This window comes from Neopsephotus bourkii, unplaced genomic scaffold (assembly GCF_033783945.1).
Source record: "Neopsephotus bourkii isolate Nb327-2 ecotype Australia unplaced genomic scaffold, CSIRO-AGI_Nbou_v1 NB_1825, whole genome shotgun sequence".
Taxonomy (NCBI): domain Eukaryota; kingdom Metazoa; phylum Chordata; class Aves; order Psittaciformes; family Psittacidae; genus Neopsephotus; species Neopsephotus bourkii.
In genome coordinates, this window is record NW_026902298.1 from 10,875,790 (window position 1) to 10,894,186 (window position 18,397).

The window sequence follows — 18,397 nt, forward strand, 5'->3', positions numbered from 1 at the left end:
TCCCATTCCAAGGCATTCCAGAGCCTGGGCCATTTTCAGGGACAAGCACAACCAGACGGATAAAAAGCAGTGGTTTGGGGCTAGCGAGCTGCTCCCATGAGTGCAGGTCTGCATCTCCAGCCCACAGCCAGGGCTGCCACTTCCCTCTCTCCCCAGGCTGGCAGGAGAGGGCACCCTGCAGCCCTGGGGTTGCACTGAGCACATCAGAGTCTGCACTGGCCTAAGCAGGAGATGCTCAAGGGATGTGAGCAGCACTGTGAGACACCAATGGCAGCCAGGGCCGGTAGAACAGACCCCGCTCCCTCCTTCCCCACCAAGCCTGGGTACACCCAGCTGCCCCCTCCCGCGGCATCGCCATACATACAGCAGCCGGGGGCTCCAGCTATCCAAGGCAGCACGGCACGGAGGCTCCAGTCCCAAGCACTCAGAGGAGCACCCGGCTCCATCTGCCCCCATGCAGCGCTGGGCCAGCGGCCGCGGGTGCCCCGAGGGCAGCAGCCCGGGCCGGGCAGCATCGCTGGAGCGGCGGCACTGGCTGAGGCGGCGGTAGCGGCCCGGCAAGCCGTGAGCAGCCCGGCCATGGCTGACCTCGGTGGGCAGGCGGTGCGAGGACACACGCCGCAGGCAGCGGGGGCCCCGCGACAGCAGCCCAGCCTGCAGCGGCCGCAGCCGGGGCAGCATGGCCAGCCACCTCTCCTCGGCACACCGCTGCTGGCGGCACCGCTCGGCATCATCTTCCAGAGACTCGGATGTGTCAGCGCAGGGCATCCCTTCGTCTCCAGTGGGGATGAGGCTGGCCAGCAGGATGGAGGGACCCATCAGATGGGCATCGATGGCTCGTGTGCAGCCGCCGTGCTTGGTCTGCACGGCGAAGCGTGGGCTGAGGCAGGGCGGAGTGGTGCTGGAACGGCGGCGGCTGCGGCTGCGGGGCTGGCCCAGGCAGGACAGGGCTGGCAGCGGGGCTCCGGAGCCGCGGCGGCGCTGGGTCAGTGAGGATGAGGGCAGCCCGGCTTGGGAACGCCGCCGGGCTTTGCCCGTGGGCACGGCCACCGCGCTGGCACGGCGCAGCCCCTTCCCACCAAAGTGCCGCCTGAAAAAGGTCTCCATCGCACCCGCACTTGGCTGTTGACACAGAGACCGGGAGTTAAATAGGCTCCTATGGGAGTCTGCAGGCAGGGGGATGGATGGAGACAGAAGGCAGGAGTGGGGGATATGGCTGGGACCCTCTGCATCCCCTGCTGTGGAATCAGGAGATCCCCTGCATTCCAATGCACCCATCATCCCTGGCATCACTCCTGGTGCTGGTCCACCTGGTTTTCCCATGGGAACTGCTCTGGCTAAACACCAGCCCCATCAAATTTGCAGCAAATTGAAAGTAAGCTCTTGTGAATCCCAGTGAAGAAAACCAAAGTAAGGTAAGAGCAGGAAAGTAAGTAGAGGAAAGTAAAAGCAGGACAGGCAGACTTGGTAGGAGTTAGCTGAGAGAGGTGGAGTAGCGTGGTGGAAAATCATCCCATGTGTCCTGAGCAGAACTTCCCCCTCCTGGTGAAAGAGCTTTACTGGGGCTCTCAAGCTTCCCCTGCCCAGCTCTCAAAGCTTGACAGGCAGCCTGGACATCGCAGCAGTCCATGGAAAGCCCCAGGCCACAAGTGGATGGTGCTGCAGCAGTTTCAGGACTGGCAGCTCAGCATGCAAAACTGGAGTGGAAGGGGCTGAATCTGGCTCTCTCCAGTGCTAGTGCTTCACTTCCCACCCTCCAGCCACCACCTCTCTACAGCCACTGAACAGAGAGGGTTTACTCAAAAAACACCCCACCAAGACCCACAGTGTGGTAGAAGCAAACTTCTGGTTCTTCAGATGCTCCCAAGGCAAGGAACTGGCTCACGGCAGCCTGCAGGCACACACAAGCCACCACCATCACCCTCAACAATGGCTCCTCTACCCATCATGAGGGTACGGGCATGCTGCTCATCATCACACTGAGACTGCCATCTCTTCCACTTGCTTCTTCCTCATGCTCTTATACACATTTGCTTGCAGCAATACCAGAGGACCTTCAGAATAACACCCTGACCCAAACCTCCACTGCCCCAAGGCCCACACACAGAGGAAAATTTGTCAAAGCTTCCCTTTTCCTTTGGGAACTGCATGTAAGATGGGACGTGTGTTACTTTCTGGATGACCATTTGGAGCTTTCGCTTAGTGCTTATAGGACAAACAACCCACTGGGCTTTTTAGATGACTTTTAGATGACTACAAAGCTGAGTTTGTGTTTCTGGAAAAGGCCAGGCTTGGTTTGCTCTCCTCCAGCGTGGTAGGTAGGGAAGCCAGCTCTTTAGTTTCTACAGCCTCATTGCCAAGCCTGTACTCAGTAACATAGGCCAAGGAGGGAAGGAAGGACAGCAATGCCCTCCAGAGCAGCTAAAACCTGCTTGAACTGAACACAAAACCAAAGTGCCACCTCCTCAGAGGGGTTTCTCCAGTCTCAGCACAGCAGCACTGCAGGTCCTTGGTCACCAGCAGGTTATCTATCACCCCACTGAGGCCCATGCAGCTTTGCAGAGGACACGTTTTGCTGTTCACTCTGCTTCCAGCCTGTCCCTGGCACTGCAGCGCTCCATTCCTGCCCCTTCTCCCCATTACCTGCAGGGTGATGCCCAGTAAATTGCATCATCACCAAAAGGTGTTTGAAACTGTCTGAACAAATAAAACACGTTAAAAACCCAAGAGAGAACACTGCCTGGGTACAGCACACTGCAGCAGACCCTTTCTGGACAGTTTTAGATGCTGGGGGAGATGTACTGTCCAACTACAACCCAAATGAGCCAAACAGATGCTCCCTTGTGCCCCACATATTCCACTAGCATGAAGCTGCTTGCTGAGCTGCTGCCATGGGCAGGAAGATCTCTCAACACAGCTTCCTTCCTTTTTGCACCACAGTCTTGTGAAGAAATCTGCTAGAACAGCTTGACATTTATGTTTGAGTACTTGCTGATCAGGGCCCTTTTTATCTTCAGGGCTGTCTGCCAGTGACACATGGGCTCACACTCTGGCCACCAGTCTTTAAGGTTATGATGAGGCAACCCATCTGACAGCAGCACATGACAGCTCGGATACGATGGGTGAAGATATCCTAATCCCCCACAACTTACTTCCAGTCTGAGCTCCAAATGGTGCACTGCAGGTGCTGAGAGCTGCTGCTGGTGGAGCAGATGGACAGACTGCTGGGGCTGCCCAGGGCTGATCTGTATCAGCAGAGCTGCATGCGAAACAGCCAGGGAACCAGGTACTGGGTGGAGAGGAGCCTGAGAGGAGCTAATCCCTGGAAGCCTAACGCCAGCACACCTCTGGGATCTCCACTGTCACTGAGACAAGGTGGAGAAGAGCCATCATCCATGGCTGCTCTTCAGATGGCATCACTCAGCTCAGCTGGGTAAGGAGGCTGGATGCAAGCAGCCTGGCATCTGCAGGGTGGCAGGGAAAGGAAGTACTGCTGCATGCACTAGGATATCAGCTCTACTTACAAGCAGCTATGCACTATCATTTCAATCTCCTTCTGTGAATGAGAAGTAGCTCTGGTTTGCTCGTGATCTGCAATAAGAGCTCTTGGGAGGTAATTTATCTCTCACCAGACCCCTCAAGATCCTCAGTATCCCTGCATCACATCAATGGACAGAGAAGCTGCTGAAGCAGGAACATGCTCCAGACCATAGGCAGGCAGCAATGCTGTGCTCCAGAGCTGGAGGAGGAAGGGGCTGCTGCAGGAAGCTCCCTGAGCACTCAAGAGCAAGCTGCTACCTCTTACTCTGGGGGCAGAGCTAACCTTGGTGGCAGGAGGTAAATGCCCACTGGAAAGACAAGCAGGGATCAAAGAGGAAAAACTTGCATTCAGTGCACCCAGCTCATGGATTGACTGATGTGGAGACCCTGCCATCCAGACAGATAGCAGCATCCCTCCTGCAGTGGTGGGAGCTCCAAAACCAGACAGGGTGACTCCTAGGGCTAAACATACATTGTCCCTCAAGGCACAGGCTCTGCTCGTGTCAGGAGGATCTTCCTACATTCAGCTCCATTATTCTGCTTTGCTTCACTAGTCTCAAACAAACTCCCTTTACCAGACTGAATAGGCCCTGTGTGCCCTTAAGACATGTAGAGGGATGCTGCCTGTGCCATATGCCTGCCCAGCCCTTCCTCTACGTTATTATTCCCTCTGCCCCTCCAGCAGCCTGATTTATTCCTGCCAGAGCCCAAGAAGAGAGACCCCAGATTACCTTCAGTGCCAAATCTAGCATCCCCTCTCCTAGCACCAGGGCCGGCAAGAGGATGCTAGTGCAGGACACCCCAGCAGCACAACACACAAGCCTTGAGCCCCAGATAAGTCTGAACCTGAGAAACACATTCAGCTTCTCCTGACCTTTCAGCAAACCTCCAGTTAGTCGACTGGAAAGCATTTTTCCAACCACATGGCTACAGCAAGGGGAACAAGTCCAAGAGTTTCGCCCTGCTCCATGACGAGCGCTCATCCTGATGGCACCTGGCTGCGTTCCTGCATCCTGGCTTGCTGCAGGCAATGGGGAGATGCTGTGGCACTGGAGCTGGCAGCACGCAAACAGGAGCCCGTTTCAGTTTACACACTGTCTTCTCCTGGCAAGGACGCTTGGCTTCCACAGCTCGATCTCAGGGAAAGTGCAAGTGTTATTAATAGCCACCCCTGCGTGACACAAAGATCTCCTGGGCTTCTGCTGTCTGTCTCCTCCCTGCCAGGACACCAGAGGGACCGAGGGACAAGGGCCCGGGCACCCATCCAGAGAGCTGTGTCTCATCCCCTCCTCGCTGACACACCACTGCTTGCCTTCAGTGTTGGTTTCCATCACCAGCTCACAGCCCCCTTCCTGCTCCTTTCAGTGCTCTGATAAGCTTCTCACGTACACTGCTATGCCCACACCATCCCTGCTAAAATCCTGTATCGGCTCTTCCATCCTGCTCCCAGGTATCAGTCACCAACCTCTTCCTCTCCCTCAGGCTCCTCAGCCAGCCCTCTGCTGCACCATAAGAACAACCTGCACAGAGGAGGTGCTGAGGAAGTCCCCATGCCAGATGGGGAAGGGAGCACACTGGGCAAGATGTGCTGCAGCCCCCAGGGCTTTGGTTGCAGTGAGGTGAGCAGTGATCAGTGAGTTTCCAGGCTGCGCAGTTTGTTTCTACCCAAAGTTTCCATTCCAGCTGTAATTTCTCCTACATTACATGAATAGAACAGACTCAGGAGCTCCCCTGTGCTAGGTCCAGCATGAACACGGACATGCAGCTCCCCCCAGAATATAGGTAGGGAGGCTGTGACCAAACCAGCCGTCAAAGCATCGCAAGGGATTATCTAAGGACTGTGTGCACCCTCTGTTTTAGGATTCATTCATTTGATCTATTGCAACAAGTGCCACCTCCTACACATACCTTGCTCCCAGGCTCCCAAGCTGCAAGAGCATGCCATTCCCAGGGCAAACTGTGGCCAAGGGCACCCTCAGTTGTGCTGTCACCCTCATACCACAAAGCAGGAGATTTCTGTTGCAACTTTAAGGCTGCAGGAGGCAGTTTCTGGTCCTTGCAGGGCACTCGGAGGGAAACAGATCCTCACCTATCTCTCAGTGAGCCCTGGGGTTGATGCAGAGCACTTCAGACCTCCCTCCTAGTGAGAAAGCAAGGCAAAGGCTTCAAAACTGCCTGGTGGCCACACACAAGCAGCTATAGAGGACGTCCTCTCAGCCCTGCGGCTTCCACACATACAGCCCCAGCATCCCCCTCTGCAGAGAGTTGCGCAGAGGCCTCTGACAGGGCCACTGGGCAAGGGCACTGAGAGCAAGGCACCCCTGGCAACATCAAAGGGCTCTGCTAACTTGCTCAGAAGCCTGTCAGTGTGACTGGGCACTGTTTGACCAACCTGGAGGCTCCCGGACCGCACTGCTTCACAAGGGACCCGCAGGTACATCAGTCTGGACTCTATCCGTATCTTGCACATGGCAGAAGAGCACAACTCCCAACCTCCTGCTCCCACACATACACACCTCTGCTCCATGGCATGGCGATGCAAATACCCTGACACATCCCAGGCAGGAAACAGTAATGGAATACCCGCACAAGATGGCCAGAAGCAAAACTCGCCCCTGGGGTTTATTTCAGGGGACAGGAATTTCAGGGCACACCCCAGCTGGCAGCGACAGCTCAGCATCACCACTTCAGCATCACTGTGACTGCTGGTACCCAGGGCAGATCACCACACAGCCACACCAAGGATGGGACACAGCCACGAACTTTAACCACACACCATTTTCTGGGCAGTCTGGGAGCTGGGGATGCCACATGGAGGTGATGCAGCCCTTAAGCTGCCTTCTTTGAATGAGCAAGGCATGGGGATGGATGCAGCATCAGGAACCAGCTGCCTTGCAACACCACAGCTTTGCAGCTTCTCATGGGAAGCCTCTCCAAGGGGAAAAGCCAGGTGGAAAGAACTGCCCAAGGCCACACAGAGGCCTGAGAATGGTCCCTACTTGCCTGGCCCTGCCTTAACCGAGACAAGGGATCAGCCATCCCGCCCTCATGCCTGGCCCTTCCCAAGAAAATGCTCTCAAGCTGAGTTTATGGGAAGAGCAGGGGCTGGGAGCAGAAGGGCCTGAGACTTTTCCTACAGTTCCTAGCATAACTCTGACATCCTGCTGGTGGCAGCTCCATCCTGCTTCTCCCCAGGGTATGCAGGGTGCCCTGATGCTGCCTCCCCACCACTGCCTTCACAAGACAGACCTGAGATGTGCTTTAGGGCACATCTGCCAGACTAGCTCAGACCCTCCACTTACACTTCATAAAGTCAAGAGTTTGCCAGCCCTAAGGCTCAGAGTAATGTTCCCATTACAGCAATGTGATTTCCTTCCCAAAATCCACGGAAGACAGTGTTTTGTCTTAATTTAAACCAAAGTCATCTCCTTGGAGGCGCCTGGGCTGACTCGGGGCGTTCATATCCCTTGACAACTTTCCACCATCATAACATTATGAAGTTTATTTGCCACTACACTAAATAATCTGCCTCCTGGTTATCAAGAAACCCGACAGCACTGACTTAAACAATCTGTTGCTGTGTTTGGCAGGGGAGCCAAACAGCAAGACTGATGGTCCCGGGCAGTGAGTGAACTGGGGATGAAATGCAGAGGGTGAGCCACCACCATCAGTGCTGGGGCAGAGGCAGAGCAGGGGTCGGGGGAGAGGCCAGCCACGCAGTTTCTATTTCAGTCCTATCAACACCAGCAGCACAGGCTGGGAGGGACTTTGAGGGTTTCTTCTCTTTCTGAGCTCCCTTTATAAAGCAACACACACAAAGCAAAGCAGTGGGAGGCTTGGCAGGCTGCCGCAGTAGTTTGGGGACCAAGGCTGTGCTTTCTTTAGCTGATTCCCACCGTGCTCCCCAGGGCTGGTCCCCTCCTTCAGTACACACAGCTCTGTGCCTCCTGGAGATGCAAGGGATGTGCTATTTAAAGGGAGGCCAGTCCCACAGCCCAGCTGTGTGATCCAAACTCCCCAAGCAGCCCCAGCGCACAGGGGCAACATCCTGGTGCACGGATGACATCCAGGGACGGTGCTGCCCCAGGGCAACACACAGCATCTGCCCAGGGCAGCAGCCCCGGGGGGAGGCAACAAACCTGGTGTAAAGATAAAGCTCCAGCGTGGCAGATGCAGAGCACAGGCAGCAGTTTCCAGGGCTAGGAAGTCTTGGCACCTCCCAAAGCAAAGCCAAGAGTCTCAGTAACAGGCACTGATAATGGAAAGATGGGAGCTGTGTGCCTCGCCTCCCTCCAGGCCACCTCAGGGATTGGGAAGGGCATCCCACTGCAGAAGCAGGGAACCTCAGCTGGCACCAGCACCAGGGGAGATGCCAGGAGCCCCCAGGTCTGTCCTGCTTCCCTAAACTATCCCAGTGCAAAGACAATAGGGTCTGGGAGCTGCAGCGAGACACAGGCTGGCTCCCCATGCCACTGTCCTGTGTCACCTGCACATTTCCTGATGCCATCCCCATGGGGGTCCAGTGCTGTCACAACCATCTGGAAATGCCCCTCTGGCAGGGAAACCTCAGGGAAGCCATGGCCAAGCAGCACTGAGGGTGAGGGCCACAAAGCCCTTCCCCCCTGGGGATCGCCCATAGCCCCGTGTGCTCACCCAGCCCCGGCAGCAAACCCCACACCCCGCTCAGCAGGAACAAGTCTGCTCCCCCCCTGCCTTTCCCCAGCGAGAGGGGACCTGGGACCTGCTCAGACCATGCCCCCCCCCAGCCCGGCACAGGCAGAAGCAGCAAACAAGGGGGAAGAGAGAAGGGGGGAGCGTGGGGCAAAGCCCCGTGACCTGGTCCGGGCGGGCGCGGGGTCCGTGCGGGTGCCGGTGCCGGTGCCGAGCGGTGGCGATGGCCGCGCAGCGCCGGGCCAGCCCTCCCCAGCCAAGTCCTACTTTGGAGAGCGAGCGCTCGGCTTCGCCCTCCGCCTCCTCCGCGCTGCCCGCCCCGACAGCGCTCTCCCACCAACCAACGGCGCTTCCGCTCCCAACGGCCCGGAGCGCACGCAGCGGAGGGGAACAGCAAGAGAGGGGTCCCCCCAGCACAGAGCTGCCCCCCGAGCATGCAGGGATGCCGCCGTGCTCCTCTCGGAGCAGCAAGAGATGAGCGGAGGAACGCGCAGAGGAGGGGATTCTCTCCTGCTTCCTTGGCACGTCGATAAACGGGTTTGTGTGGAAAAGCCAAACTACCTGCTATGGAGAGCCTGTGTTCATGCACAGGAGGTCACTTACTCCTGTGCCTGGTCTGGGCCAGCTCCACAGACATCTCAGGAGCTGTTTACCTCCCCTTGTTGCTGCATGAGAGCCCCTCATGGGATTTCTCAGAGCCAAGCTGGGGAGTTCCCTGTCATGCTCCACAGCTATCTGCGTCCCCCAGGCATCCCCAGGGACCCGCTCCTGGCCAAACACAGGCAAAGCTCCCCTTTGGGGCCACAAAACCCACATCCACTTTGGCCTTTGCAGAGAGCGGAGGGGGGGTCACACTGAAGGCCAGCTCACTCCAGGGTGCCTGCACGGCCTGAGTCACCAGCGGTTGTTATTTTGGTCATCTAGCCAGCAATGGGAGCCATAGCCAAGCACATGGCTGCAGTGAGTCAGTGCAGCCAGCCGCAGCCGAGACCTCGTCCTTTCACACCCTGCCTCCTCCTGCCTGCCCCTTCCCCTTGCCTGCATGTCATGGTTAGAGTTAGACAGGGAGCAATTCTCCTCTGTGTGCAGGAGCATGTGTGGACCATGTTCAGTGCTCCCCGGGGCACGGGGACAGACCACAGTAAAATGATCGTAACAAAGCATCAGGGAGGTGTCTGTCAGCACAGTGAAAGCAAAGGCAGCCAAGCTGCCTTTCCCGATGGGTATCTTGAAAGTTGTTCACAGGAAACCACTAACCAGAAGCCCAAAGGCTGAGCTACCACTGCCACCACCACCTCTGTCACAGCAGGAGCGAGTGGCCTCTGCAAGGCAGCAGGAGCTGAGATGGGTGAGCACACGTGAGCAAACCTCTCCACAGCCCAAGGTGCTGCATTGGGTTCAGCTCCTTTCTCACAGCACCAGAGGGGAAGAGGTGGAGATGCTCAGGGCAGGCAGGAGATGTTCACCCCTCCTCAGCCCTCCCTCAGACCCAGCAGCTGCTGAAGGATGGAGGGCTCTGCCCCCTGTGTGTCCTTCGGATTTCCCTTCCCAGTGCCAGGAAGGGGCAAGCTGCCACTAGGAACTGAGCAGGTCCTGGTGTTCTCACAGCCCCAGGGCAGCCATGGTGCAGGCTATAGCCACAGGAGGAGGAGAGGCCATGGAAGGGCCCCTAGGAACAGTCCCCAGTCCATCGCTGTTAAGACCCACTTAGTGGGATGAGCAGGATGTTCTATCAAAGGAAATTAAAATCATACTATAACTAGCTGCCAATTCAGAGCAAAGAAGCCTCATAAGAGATATGTGTGGCTCCTCCCCAGCCCCATCTCCTGCCAAGGGAGCTTATCATGGAATCACAGAAAGGTTTGGATTGGAAGCTTAAAGCTCATCCAGTTCTAACCCTCTGCCATGGGCAGGGAGCCCTTCTCCTAGAGCAGGATGCTCAAAGCCCCATCCGCCTTGGCCCACCTCCCTCCTGGGCCAGCAGGACCCAGACCTGCAGGTGCGAACAGCCCAGAGGGATGCCCAGGGTGGATTCCAGCTGCCCCCAAAATCTCTTCCAGGTCAAGCAGAGCAGCAAGAGACCAGGTCACTGGTTCTCCAAGTCCCTTTTCCTGGGGGCAGCAGGAGTGGGAAGCCCGAGAGTGCTCTCTTCAAGCCAAGCCAGGCAAACCTTCCTGCTGCTGTTCTTCCCTCTGTAAGCCCTCACTCATGCAAACACGCACACAGGCAGAGGGGTAGCCAGGGAGACCTTGGTGTCCCCATGCTGCTGTCAGAGGTTTCAGCCTGCTGTGTTCAAGCAGAAACCTCTGCCCCAAGCCCCACACAGCCCTGGGCAAGGCTTTCCAAGCAAGGAGAAGACTCTGGTCCCACGCACCTGAAACCACAGCACCAGGGGCAGCCCCTGCAGGTGTCTGCAAGGGGGGCACTGCTCAGCATCCCCGAGACACCCAGGCCCCAGTGATCTTCCCACACACGTACAGCATGAGGCTAAAACAGGAAAGACACCTCCTCTTTCTGCATCCCAGGCCTCCATTGTGACCCTGTGACTAAGCAAAGCACATGCCGACTTGCCACGCGAAAGGCATTTGTTGGTTTAGCTGTGACCCTGCTCCTGATACCAAGCCTAATCTTTGGTTTCACTTTTCCACCTCATGGCAGTGAGCTACCAAGTCTTCTTCTCCCCCAGCTCGAGTCAAAATCAAAGTAACTCCTTTTAGCAATGCTAAATCTATCACTTCTTGGTTTTGCTAAATGTCAGCCTGTCCCCATGCAACAAATGGAAGGGCAGGAAGAGAAGTTGATGTTTTTCTGTCCTCCACCCTTTTTGTTCTAAATGCCCTCAGCATATCTGCTCTCACATGCTTCCTTTTCTTCTCTCATCCTAACACTCCGACATCTGCCAGCTTTGCAGCCACACTGACAGGCTCTTTTCTCCATCATCCTTTGGAGAGGAGATCCCAGGGGAAGAGGGCAGACTGCTTTCTCCCTTCCCAGAACAGGCGAACACTTCACTGCAGACTGGTAGTGCAGGGTGGCCTCACTCTGCTCCCACTCCCACTTCACAAAGTGTCAGCGGATGCTTCGGAGACCACTGGAGCACCCAGTGCAGAGGTTGGGTGGGTGCCATTGTGTGGGTCTGGGTGCTACCAGGACACATAAGCCAGCAGTGAGCTGGCCACCGGCTGCTTCACCATGGCAGCACAAAAAAGCTCCATGAGGATGCTTTGCAAAGCCCTCCCTCGCAGAAGAAAGGAAAACAAAACCAGTAGTGAGGAAGGTAAGGCCAGCATGCCACAACACTCAGCTGAAGCAAGCCCCAGGGCACGGGCTGGAGCTGCACAACAAGAGCACTCAAGAGCTCAGCAGAGCACCCAGGAGCTCCATAGAGCGACCGTGCCCTCTGGTGTTCAACGCACGGCACTTTGGGCCTCTCTGAAACCCATCTGCCTCCCTGTGCAGAGCACTAACAGCTCACCACTTCTCACCAACACCTCCAACCACGGCACTCCCAAGCAGACTGGGACATAGACCTCTTGTGCCCATAAGGCTGGGCAAGCTGGAGACCGAATGGGGAACCTGAAAAGCCCAGGATGCTGTGCAGATGGGTTGGTACCCAGACACCGTTCAGCAGCAGTCCTCCGTGGGGGTTTCCCACTGCAGCACTTCTGCATGGCACTCACACGAGTGCAGGCAAATGCTGACCAGGTGGATGTGCTGCTCCACAAAGATCATGGTGCAGGGAAGCCCAGGAACAGAGCCTGGGACTTGTCCCTGTGTCCACATCTCCTTGGGAACACTCGTGAGCCCCACCACCATGGGAGCCTAGGTATTGGCTTCCACACAGCAACTACATCCTAGCAATATATTCTGCTCTCGTGAGACCTCACTTGGAGTCTTGTGTACAGTTCTGGTGTCCTCAACATAGAAAGGACATGGATCTATTGGAACAAGTCCAGAGGAGGCCACGAGGATGATCAGGGGACTGGAACACCTCCCATATGAAGATTGGCTGAGAAAGTTGGGGCTGTTCAGCCTGGAGAAGGCTGCGTGGAGACCTCATAGCAGCCTTCCAGTATCTGAAGGGGGCCTATAGGGATGCTGGGGATGGACTCTTCATTAGGGACTGTAGTGATAGGACAAGGGGTAATGGGTTAAAACTTAAAACAGGGAAAGTTTAGATTGGATATAAGGAGGAAATTCTTTCCTGTTAGGGTGGTGAGGCACTGGAATGGGTTGCCCAAGGAGGTTGTGAATGCTCCATCCCTGGTAGTGTTCAAGCTCAGGTTGGACGAGGCCCTGGGTAATATGGTTTAGAGCGAGGTGTCCCTGCCCATGGTAGGGGGGTTGGAACTGGATGATCTTAAGGTCCTTTCCAACCCTAACTATTCTATGATTCTATGATTACCTCCTAAGCCCTGTTTTCCCACCCAAGCCCTGCTTTCCCACCATTCCGGTCAACCCCAGCCCCACTGAACTTCAGGCTGCTTCAGGCGTTCGGGTAAACCACCCTCCCAGCGTTGTCATCTTAGGTCTTCAGAGCACTCAGCATGCACAGGACCTTCATGCCCACACCGGTTAGCACACAGAGGAGGGAGACCTCGAGTGACCTTCACCCCAAACACCAGCGCAACGGGGGCTGCCGTGTTAGCCGACAAAAGTCCAGCAGCGAGCTGCCCTCTAGAGCAAGGTTAGTGACGCAGGCAGCAGGCAGGCAGCCTGGCTTCTGGTGGCCTGGTTAGTACAGACACAAGAGGGTGACGTGGGGTGAGACGTGGGAGGGAGGAAGGGGAGCTCTTGAGCAGAAACGCTGCGGCAGCTGCTGGGACTGCACAGCCTGTGCAAGCCAAGGAAAATACCACGTACTTATACACCGCCGGACGGTGCTTTATCCTCCTGGATCCCCATCGGCTGGGCTGGCTGCCCGGGAGACAGGAGAACACACCTTTGTGGGGCAGGTGGAGTCTAGGGACACAAAGAGAGTGGTCAGCAAGCCCTCCCCATAAACACGCCTGGCTGCCCAGCACACAGCACCGTTCTCCCCATCCATGGCTTTGCTGCCCCGGTGCCGTCCCTCCACCCCACACCCAAAGGTGTCTGCAGACCCCAGTGTGTCTAATGGCACCACTGTCCCTGCTGTCAGACATGGAGGTCAGTGCAGGCAACACGCCTATGGAGCTGGGGTCAGCAAGGCTGTTTCTTCCTTTGGAGCCAGGCAGTGAACGTCAAGCATCACACTTCTGGGATAGGAAGCTGGCCCAGTCCATAATCAACTCCAGCCAGACCCACCTGGCTACAAGAACCTAAGGGTGCCCAGGCCCTGCACCTCCATGGTGTGCACGACTCAGGGACCAGGGCCAGGCTGGCACAGGGGGAGCTCTGCTTCCCTCCCTCCTGCTGCCTCCTGGCAGCCTCACCTCGACCGCTGGGTCCAGGCATGGATTTGAATTTCAAACAACTCATGCAGGCACTGGCCAAGCCTTGCACGGAGGAGCATTGTTCGGGCAGGGCAGGGCAGCTCCACTGCTCCCAACCCTCCAGCCTCTGCGTGTGGGCACTGAGACCTGGGCTCCCAACACACAGCCAGCCAGGGGCTGGGGAGCAAAGGTCTTGGTACCCCAGCACAAAGGGGGAGCACCGCTCTTGGGACCCCTCTGACACACACACATACACCCCACCATCACATATACTTCCTCTGTCATTCAAACTAGAAAACTATGGGTAAGTAATGTGAGGGTCCTCACTAGCAGCCTCTGCCAGAGCATCTCCCAGCCCCAGTGCAACCCATAGCCCAGCCCACTATCCTCCTCAGTGAGATACCTCTGATTGTGCCCCCCGGCAGCTCTCGCAGTACAGGAGCCCCACTGCCTCTTAATCCTGCCATCTGCCAGCCTCTGATGGTTGCAAAATCCCTGCAGAAAACATCCCCCCCATCACATTTGAGCAGCAGCAGCTGCTGGGTGCCTGCCACCAGAGCACCAAGCGCCACGTCCCCATGTGTGGTGACCTCAGGCTTGGGCACTAAGAGGCTTAGAGCTGGATTCGAGAGGCTCCCGGCTGGGGCTGGGCAGCAAGGCAGGACGAGATACAGATGATCTGATCCAGAGGGAACTTTCACACAGCGGGGCTGGCACATGGCCGGGCACAGCCCCCTGCTCCCATTCCAGGTACAGGAGGCCAGGATCGCAGGAAGAGGCTCCAAGCTGTCTCAGGTACTTGTGTCCTGTCACTCTCCATCCTCATCCCACCAGAGAGGAGGTGGAACCCCCCCAGCCATGCACGAGCGGGCAGGAAGGAGTCCCCCTGCTCTCTGGCTCTGCATCCACACCTGTGCTCACAGTGTAAGCAAGGGACAGGCTGTTCTGGCACCCACGTTTCCTGTGGGAGCTGAGCTGCACCAAAACAAGGGGAAAACCCTCTGCAACGAGCTCTTGGTTAGGGGCACTGACTTCCTGGGACAGCCAGCAGGACATGTGACTGCAAAGACACAGCATGTGTCAGAGCCCAGGCTGCTCCATGTCCCTACGTGTAGGACAGGACACAGCCAGAGGGTGGGATACCTCCAGCCCGACCTCCATCTGCCCCCAGAGCAGGGCTTCCCACACCACTGCTACCACATCTTGGGCAGCATCCCTCAATCCCCCAAAGACACATCCCCGTTTCCCACGGGTCCCTAAGAAGCTTGGCAGGGCTTCTCTGAGATGCAGGATGCTTGAACCACTGGGAAAGGCTGACAGCTGTGATGGGCAAAGCTCAGAAAGGCTGTTCCCAGGTGTGGGAGCAACGGCCACAGGTAGAAACTGGAACTGGCAGCCTAGCCCAGGCTGCACAACCTGCCCGGCAGGCAGGGCTGGGGCAGGAGGCACATTAACTCCTACTGTCTGGGCCGGCAGGGACTGGGAAGATGTCCTCTGGGTCAGTCCCTGGTGTGATGAGGAGGAGTTTCCCGTGGGAGCAGAACTTACAGTTAACTACAGAGTGAAGCCATCAACCCCTCAACAAGAGAACAGCACTGGGTCTAACACATGCATGCAGTACAGTAGGACTCCAACCCCACTGGGCACTGGCCTGGCCAGTGAAGCCTCATCACTTGGCAGAGCTTTGCCCTCCACCTGACATCCTGATGAGAATAAAGCCTCCAAGTTCCCAAAGACAGCCTGCAGCTGCTGCTGAGCCTGCGAGTTGCAACAGAAACACAGGGTATTTATTACATCTGTAACACTGGAGAGCTGGCCTGGGGAAAGCTGCTGGACTCGGGATCACAGAGCCACTTATTCCCTCAGAACCTGGTGCCAGCTCAGGAACCAGCAGGACAGGTTTGCGCTATTTCCACACCTTGTCTGTGTCCCCGAGTCAGCTCTGCACCGGAGTCCCTACCTCCAAAAGTCCTCAGCAGAACCCATTCACCTCCTGCCCGTCCCCATCTCTTCCAAAAGGGATGTGTTGTGAGCCCCAGCCTGCAGCCCTCGCTCTGCTCCTGAGCTCAGCATCTCAAAGTCAGCACTCACGTACAACAGCCAGCAAGCAAGTGAACGCGTGCTGAGAGCTAACCCGAGCTTTAGCTCATGGAAACACCTGGGAAAAGGAAACCAGAGCTCCAGCAAGAGTGGAGCTGGAAGGTGCATTGAGAGGCTTTGCCAAGTCTCTGGGGAGACCTGGGCACGGCACTGCAATGGGTGAAGGAAACCCTACACTGCATCCCCACCATGGGCCAGAGCTCGGGTTGCCTTCCATGAGAGCATCCCCACCATTGCAGAGCGTTGGCCTCACCCTGAGAGCATCTGTGTTAGACCACAGGAGTACCCATGTACCCAAACTCCACCCTTGCACCACCCATGGCTGCTCCTCTCCCCTCTCAATGCTCTCCTCACAAAGACCAGTGCCTGCAGTGCCCCCCTCCCTTCCCATCACTTCTGCTTGAAGGAGGGAAGTGGTTCCTCGTCCTCCCTCCTCCCAGCCCTTAGAGGAGACTGCAGGGTTTCCTGGAAGGGAGGCTCCAGCTCCTAAACAGATTAAAGGTCCTGACACCTTCTCCAGCGAATGGCAGTCCCTGATCTGATCTGATCTGATCTGATCTCAGGGGGGCCACGGGGCTGTCAGCAGGCACCTGGGGCTGGAGAGAGGAGGCAGGAGGCGAGCAGGGACCACAGCAGGGAGCAGCTGACACCCTGCACTCTGATCCTTCCCTGCCCCATCCCAACTGGCAGCTGCCCCGGTGCTTTCCTTTTCCCCTTGATGAGCTCAGAAGTCCCCAAGCTCCTCACGGGAGGTAAAGCCCGGAGCAGAGAGCACAGAGCAAACACAGCAGCAGTGGGAACAGGGTGCTGTTCCATCCAACCTGCACTGCAAAACAAGCCCAGGGACAGCTGGGGACTCCCACCAGCATCACTGGCTTCAGCCCAATTGATGCCACCCATTGCCTGGAAGCAGGATGGGGAGCAGAGGCTGGAGTTATTCAGAGCTAGAGGAAATCTGCATGCATGGAGGAGGATTGCTCAACAGCTAGCTGGCAGCAAGGTACCTTGTGAAAAAGCCTGTCCCGAGGTAAGCGCTGCTCTGTGCCTGCCAACATCAGATCACAAACTTCATGCTCCTCACCAGAGCCTGGTCTTCCCCTGGGCTGCCTGGGGCTTACCCCACCTCTACTGCACCCACACTAGGGGCAAGCAGCCGAGGAGCCCTGCGCTGGGGCAGGCAGGGGATGGAGAGGGCCGTGCTGCCACCCCAGCACCACCTCTCCCCCGGCTTTCACACGGGTGTGAGCACCAACCTGCGAGGAGGATGGTGACAAGCGACACGGCAGAGAGACGTAGGCGGGCGCGCGGCTCCGCTTCCCGAGCGCCGTTTACCCACACGCCGTGCCACCCACGGCGCTTCCCTGGGGCCGTGCAGGCACCCCCGGCTCACGTGCAGCCTCCAGCACCGCGCCTGACATGGGACCACAGCCAGAAACCCAGCCACAGGCCCTCTGCAGGGTGCTTCCACCATGCTCCCTGCTGATGCTGCTGCACCTCTAAAAGGGGATGTGTTGAAGACCATAAAGCCCCCAGGGAAAACCCATTGCAGCATCCCACCCCTCCAGCACAGGGGAAAGGGAATTTGTCCGCAGCACTCACACTCCCTCCCCAGTTTCCCCCTGGAAAGGGTGAAACGTGCTGTGAGAAACGGGGCACCTAGGAAGGAAATTTAATCCTAACCACCCATTATCTGATCAACCCCAATCTCTTTATCAGCCCAATTAAAAGAATTACCCATCCGTGGCCTGGATGCACGTATTGTGTGCACTTGTCTCTGGCAGCTCTGAAGCCAATTACTCCACCCTCCTGTAAGGCAATTACAAGGTACAAGAATAAGCCCGCTTGCAAAACACAAGGGACCAATCTAACGCCCAAGGCTGGAGCTCAAGGGCTCTTTGCTTCAAATGCCCTCGGGGCCCATGTGCCCTGGGGACAAGAGAGGCTCTTTGCCATGTTATGGACCTGTCCCTTGCCTGGCTGTGCCTCCTCGTGTCACAGCAGGCAGAGCCCAGCAGTACGTGTTCACCTTATGAACCTCTCTCCTGGAAGCTGGGCTCTCCAGAGACTCAACACTGCAAGTGAGCAAGCTCCTGCCCGTTGCCCAAGTTTCCTCTAGACCTGCTTCCCAGGCAGGCCCAGGATGGAAGGGAATGCACGTTTCCTCACCAGTGGCTGTTGGAAAGCATTCGGGATGTAGGGGCTGTACTTCTCACCAAAAGAAAGCACAGCAAAGCCTTCCCCCACAGCTCCCTCGCAGGAGGTGGTACTTCACACCATCCCCTGCTCCAAACCTCAGGTGGGCAGGAATTCAGTGCTGTGCTGCCAATTATCCTGCATGGCATCTCATCAAGATCACTTCCCATAGGCATGTGTGGGAGCACCTTCCTTCACAGAGGCCTGTGGGAATCTCTTCTCACTCTGCTGTGCCAGGTGCCACATTTGTCATCCCGAGATGGAGGAAAGAAGAGCAAGAGAAGCATCCACAACCCAATGGGTACTTCCAGCCATCGCGGCAGGCGCGTTCACCCCTTCCAGCTCAGCACCTCCTGCCCGGCGCACTTTGCCTCCCTCGCATGTGTCCACACTGTAGGAGGTTGTTCACACATGGAGAACTTCCCCTCGGTGTAGGGTCTGATAAACACTGCAGTCACAGCAGCCTGAACCCCTGGGAG

General features: G+C 57.0%; 1 protein-coding gene across 4 annotated transcripts in view; it reads right to left on the minus strand.

The window, feature by feature from the left end:
• DGKZ (diacylglycerol kinase zeta) overlaps positions 1–18,397 on the minus strand; it is a 41,252-nt gene that overhangs the window by 21,449 nt on the left and 1,406 nt on the right. The window contains exon 1 of one of the 4 annotated variants that reach the window (XM_061343421.1): positions 365–1,487. The exons of 1 other annotated variant lie outside the window; for it this stretch is intronic. In XM_061343421.1, the coding sequence (XP_061199405.1) occupies positions 365–1,323 (959 nt within the window). In that variant the 5' untranslated portion in view covers positions 1,324–1,487. Of the gene's footprint in view, positions 1–364; positions 1,488–18,397 lie in introns of those variants that run through there. 2 more of the 4 variants (XM_061343419.1, XM_061343420.1) reach the window with 2 other exon arrangements.